Below are 6,000 nucleotides of genomic sequence, written 5' to 3'. Positions count from 1 at the left end.
TTGCAGAAACTTTTCCTAAAGTACAGTTTATTTTTACTGATACTGGAAAAATCCTGGAATTATTAATTTAAATATATATAAACCTAATTTTACAAGTTACTACAATTTCCATAAAAGTTTAAGTTACAATACAATTCTAATTTTTTTCATGTTAGGACAATTTTTTGTCTTGAATAGTTGTCTTGAATACATCCAATAAAAAAATTATTATCCTTTCCTATTATTACCGAACAAATCCAATAAAATACAAATTATTATCGTATTGTTTAATACACTTGTTATAATTTATTTTTTAACTTAAGATGGATTTAGCGTTGGTAGTGTTCTACTTAAGACAGCTGCTGAAGAACAGCTGATCGCTCATAATATTTTGCTTTCATGAGTGTGAAAAGAAAGTATACAGATGGAAATGACTACAACGAGTTCTGATGACAGTTCTGCTCCTTTAGAATTTCATGTATCTAACTCATTAGATGATAATAGCAAATTTAGTTCGCCAGCAGAAGAATGCCCATTATGTAGCAAAGCTAGGAAGGTATTTTACTGTAAAATTTGTGTTCGCAATGGAGATTTTGTTCATTCGTCGTCACACATTGCCGAGAGGTGAGTATCTAGTACTTTGCAATACGTGATTTTTTTTTTAATGTTACATGGGTAATGCTGTAATTTTTACTTGAAATAAATATTAGAAGAAAAATAGCTAATTTGAAGCATGCAAGGGTGTATTCAAGGGAATCCCTAATCCTCTTCTTTTTTTGTTTGGAAATCAAAAGGAATTTATTATTATAAATGTGTTTCAGCTTGTAATGCTTTTTTTGTAATGTTTATTTAAAATAATGAAAGTCGAAAATATTTCAAGTTGTACTTGCAGAAGTTGGTTACAAAATGTCTTTCATTAGGCTTCATTGTATTTTGAAAAATTTATCCAAACTGTTATTTTATTTTATTAAATTAATTAATACTATTCATTAATAATATTATTTTATTTGTAATTTATTGTAGCAGTAGAGGTGATTACAGTAGTGCTTGAGTGGGTGTCAGTGAATTAAAATTTTGTTCTCTATAAAGCATTAATAAATATGTAAAGCATTGTTGATCAAACCCATAAGTGCTATGACCGGGGGGGGATGTGATGACTGGAAGCGTCACAAGGTGGGTGTCTTCCCCTATATGGGGGTTGGAATATACACATGTGCACGCGCCCCCAAACACCTTTTATAAATATATATATATATATACATACTTACATACATACATCTACATGCACGTACGCACAAGTTGCATTTTTAAATACCTTCTACTAAGCTTCTACATATCACCACTGTCTGTTATGCTGTTATGTAAATTATCTTTCATTTTCCATTTCTGGGCATAAAATATTAAATTAGATTTATGGGCTATTGACACTTCTCAGCCTATTAGTTGTGGTGAAATATGTATATTTTTTCTCATTTAATAAATTACAATCATAGATTTTATTTTAAATATGCCAGAAATGAAGCAGTTTTATATTGCATGAAAAGAAAATTAGGAACTGAAAAATATTTTTATAAATATTATCTGTACTACTATACTTTATTTTTTAGAGTTACTTTAATGCTCTGTGTTACTAAATTATTAACCTAGGTTATGTTATATTTAAGGATTAAGTTTTTTTAACTTCAATGCAGTTTCTTCGTTTCGAATGGAAATTATCAAGATAATGTTATGAAAGATAATCCCCGACCTCACACATTATTTCTTATTTAAATTCATCTTTTGTGGCTAATTAATTTTATGAATATGCCTTTTTATTGTTTGATTATTTCTATTTTCATTAGAATAGAAATAATTTTTTTTTTTAATTATTCTTATAAAAAAAAATTGTGTTTATAATTGGAAGAAGTAGCTTTTTATTTTTTATTGTAGTAAAAAAATGAGGCCTATTAATTCAATAACAGTCAGCTATTGAAAATTTGTAAATTTGCAATGTGCTTTGTAATATGACATATAAGCTAAATATACAACAAAAAAATTAAATTTTTTTATATAATATAAATCTCATTCTCAATAGCCATATAATTTGCTTGTGTTCTATCTATTATTAGGTTTGCTGAGAAGCAGCTTCGTTTAATACGTTTAAAAAAGGATAGAAAAGAAATGGAAATGTTATGTGAAGCTAAGTTAGTTAATAGACTAAGAAAATCACAATTGGTTTGTATCTGATCTATTATTTTTGTTTTATTAAAAAATTAATAATTTTTTCTCAGTAAACTTAAATACTAGGTTTATATTTTTATGAATCATATTTTGTGCAGAAGTGTTGATACCACTGTTTATAAGTTCCAGATTAAATACATCAAATCTGTTTCTGATTATAAAAAAGAAAATATTTAGATTAGAAAATTTGAAATTGGAAGGAAATCGAGTCATATAAATTGCTCAAATGTGATGCTGATCATTAATTTGAAAAATTAATAACTGATGTAGCTTAACTAAGGTAAAAGAAATTTACCTTACCTTTTAAGATAAAAGAAAATTATCTTTTTAACTAAGGTTAAAAATAAACTAGATGAGAAATATTGAAATTTACTGACTTGGGATAGATACATGCAGCTTCAGATACATAAATTAGGAATTCTGAGAGAAGCAGAAGATGGTTGGTATATGTTCTAGAAGAAACGATAACTCTTGTGTTTGAATATTAGGCATAAAATTAGAAAAACTACTGTTTAACTTGAAAAAAGTAAAAGGACATCTTAGATATCACTTCCCTTAATTATTCTTACAAGAATAGTTTTTTCAAAATAATGGCACCCACTTTTAATGTAGTCTTTTTTAATGAGGTTTTGAGTTTTATGCTGAAAGAAACTTGGAATTATTTTCATTGTTTCATAGACCTCTAAATCTGATGTAGATGTTTATTTATTATCTTCTTAGTTCTTTCATTGAGCCAAAGAGTGGAAAGTTGTTTGGAGCCCATTCAAAGCTATTTGGTGGATGATAAATTACTCAGAACCAAGATCCTAAGGCAAAGATCTTATCTCCATAAGGCTAAGAGATATTTGTTGAGTGTTGAAGTCAAATATTTTCCTGAGTGAAGATTATTTGTGGAATCTTTCCCATATTTTTTTATCCAATTTTTTGCTTCAGTTCCTGCAATAGCTCTTACTATTAAATGTTTCTCCTAAGATGAAAAAAAGGGATGTTGATATTCCAGATTATTATCATTAGTTTTTTGCAGAAATGTGAAAATTTTCTGCAGGAAATTAACATTTAGGTTTTGGTTTATTTTTATATAGGAGATTATAGATGTTTCTATACATTAAATTGATGTTTTTCCACATTAAATTTTGTTTTATTCTTTTGGATTAAAAAAATTGAGCACTTGCCTTACAAACAATTAGTCAGTGTTCTTCACATTCATATTTCAGTTTTTTCCAAATAGTTCTATTTGGAATGTAGCGTATGAAAAATGTCATGCCTGACTGGAATTTGAACCTGGACTCCTGAATAAAAGTCTGAGGCACAACCACTCTGCCACAGAAATCAGCAGAATGGTATTTAAATCTAACAGTTATTACCATGTTGTTCTGTCAAAGTGGTGGCAAGTAGTGAGCAGAACACACTGCTCACATTTATTTTTTTATATAACAGACAGCTAAGTAATTATTGACTCTTGGAAGTTATAGTAATAACAGAAATCACTGTTACAAATATTACAATTGGGGAAATTTTTTGTATTTTTCAACTTTAGATCATTTTGTACTTGTCCGTTTAGTACCTACCCTTAAACTGATGAATCTTATAAAGGATTCATGACTGACATACATAACTTAAGGCAGTTGGATGCCTTGAAAAACTCACATTAATGTTAGGGGTCAATAAGAATGGACATTCCAAAATGTTCCCATATTTTAGTAAAATTAAAAAAAAAAACTATACTTTTAGTCATCTTCAATTCATAGTTATTAGCCAATTAGTAAAGCTGAGTTATCTAACTATAAAGGCAATAGTATCCAAAAAAATGTTGCTGGTATAATTCCAAATTACCTTTAAACCTTTCTGTTAGTGAAAAACATAGATCAGAGCTAAGACAAGCCAAGAACCATTATGCTATAAATTTTAATTATTCTAAACATCATACGAGCATACTGAAGTTGAAAGCTATCTTAATCCATGTGTTTACAAATTTGGTTCATGTAATTCAGCAGTATATATATATATATATATTTATTTATTTATCCAGTCATTCTTATGGTATGTAAAGCACGTTAAAGTATATGAGACACAAAACAAGAATTGTGTTCTCTGAGAGTAATAATGTTTACTAGACAGACAATACCTGTGGTTAACTGAGTGAATATGTCTCTTGTAGGACTGAATATTGCTTGCATTTCAATGGGTTTGGTACGCTGATTTACTGGAGTCATATTTGGATGAATGAAGAAGGTAATGAGAAAACACTTCATGCTTCACTTTCCCTATGCCTGGCATGGTATGTTGTTCTTCTTGAGAGTGCCTATGTCATTTTAAGTACTTAGATATGTCAGGTCATTTTTAACCTGTAGGTTTCGTCATAGTACCTAACCTATAGTATCTGTTTTGGTTAGTTTGTTACGGTATCTAGTCAGTATAAATTATATATTTTTTATCTTGTGTTAACATTGTTTACACTAATGTGGTAGTTCTTTTTTTTCAGAAACATTGATTGAATCAAAATCGGTAGAAACAAAAAGTAATTAAGAATAAATAAAATTATCCCCTGCATTAGATGACTTACCCACTGACATAATAAAAACATATAAGAGAATATTCCTATTCCTTCTGAAGAATAATATTTTGTATAAAGAATTGCTTTATAGCATTTATCATAAAAAGCTATTTAAAAAATGGTTTAAATCTTTTTTATTAATGGTTTAAGGTTTACAAATAAACTTCTCAAGTTTATTTGTTTATTTGGAAAAATAAGTGTTGAATTATATTTTTATGATGTTGAACTGATAAACTGTTTGGATTTAAAGCTAGGCTTTAGATTTAATTTTAGGCAGCATAAGTATGATAATGATTATTATTAGAATTATTTTATAATTTTTTAATATGTACAGCACATTGGGATATTGTCTTATTAACTGTTACTTTAGAAACTTTTTTTATGCCATCAGTTTTGACAAGGGACTCAAAAATTGATACAGTTAAAAACTTTTCATGTTGTAATCAGAAAGTCAGATTTAAAATGATCTTTTCTGTTGAGTTTTGAAAGGGACAAAGTGTATAATCAATTGTTTGTCATATTAAGATATTGTATTTCTTTACTTTTTTATTCTTTATTTATGAAGCTGTGATTTATTTTTGTTAATATGAAATAATTTTTTTTCTAGGCAAGTGACATTGATTTATATAGGGAACGTATAGAATTATTAAAACAGTTAACTACTGAAACTAAGGAAAGTATATCTAAAAGTAAGTATTATACCAACAAATTAGGCAAAATCTCTCTATTTAAAAAAATAAATAAAAATAGTTATCTTGAAAAGTTTAGGGATTATTATGAGAATATGATAAAACTCACATTTACCTCTAACCACTTGCCAGTCGGTACTCATTCTGTTAACATCTGATACAGTAGACGAGAGAAGTGAGTAAATGAGCTTATTTTCTAATTTCATAATCCAAAACATAAATAAAAAATATTACAGTACCAAATAGTAATTTTTGTTGTTAATTATTTGACCTCTAATATCAACCTTTTTCCGTAAAAATTTCTTGTATGACTTGCAGAAGTCACCTTAATTGTATAAACATATTAAGTTTGTAACATTATTTTTAAGTTTTTTATATATTTACCTTCTAATTATGTATTAATCCAATCATCTATTTCAGCTGTACATATTAAAGAATGATTTTTGTTTTTATTGAAATAGTAAAACAACCAAATTTTTCTGCTGCTATCCAGTCTTGATTTATTCATAGCATTTAAAAATACCACTCTCAGTTGATTTCACTCTGTTGTTTTTTGAA

The 6,000-nt window shown here is 27.6% G+C and overlaps 1 protein-coding gene across 1 annotated transcript in view; it reads left to right on the top strand.

Annotated features, from left to right (window-relative positions):
• Positions 1 to 335: 335 nt before the first annotated feature.
• The window catches only part of Atg14 (autophagy related protein 14), a 28,602-nt gene continuing 22,937 nt past the window's right edge, over positions 336 to 6,000 (top strand). Inside the window, exons 1-3 of the mRNA XM_075366683.1 lie at positions 336 to 603; positions 2,088 to 2,193; positions 5,361 to 5,442. Of these exons, the coding sequence (XP_075222798.1) occupies positions 404 to 603; positions 2,088 to 2,193; positions 5,361 to 5,442 (388 nt within the window). The 5' untranslated portion in view covers positions 336 to 403. The remainder of the gene's footprint in view (positions 604 to 2,087; positions 2,194 to 5,360; positions 5,443 to 6,000) is intronic.

Source organism: Lycorma delicatula, chromosome 5, assembly GCF_047948215.1.
Source record: "Lycorma delicatula isolate Av1 chromosome 5, ASM4794821v1, whole genome shotgun sequence".
NCBI lineage: Eukaryota > Metazoa > Arthropoda > Insecta > Hemiptera > Fulgoridae > Lycorma > Lycorma delicatula.
Note: the sequence above shows the minus strand (reverse complement) of the source record. Positions and strands in the feature narration are given on the sequence as shown.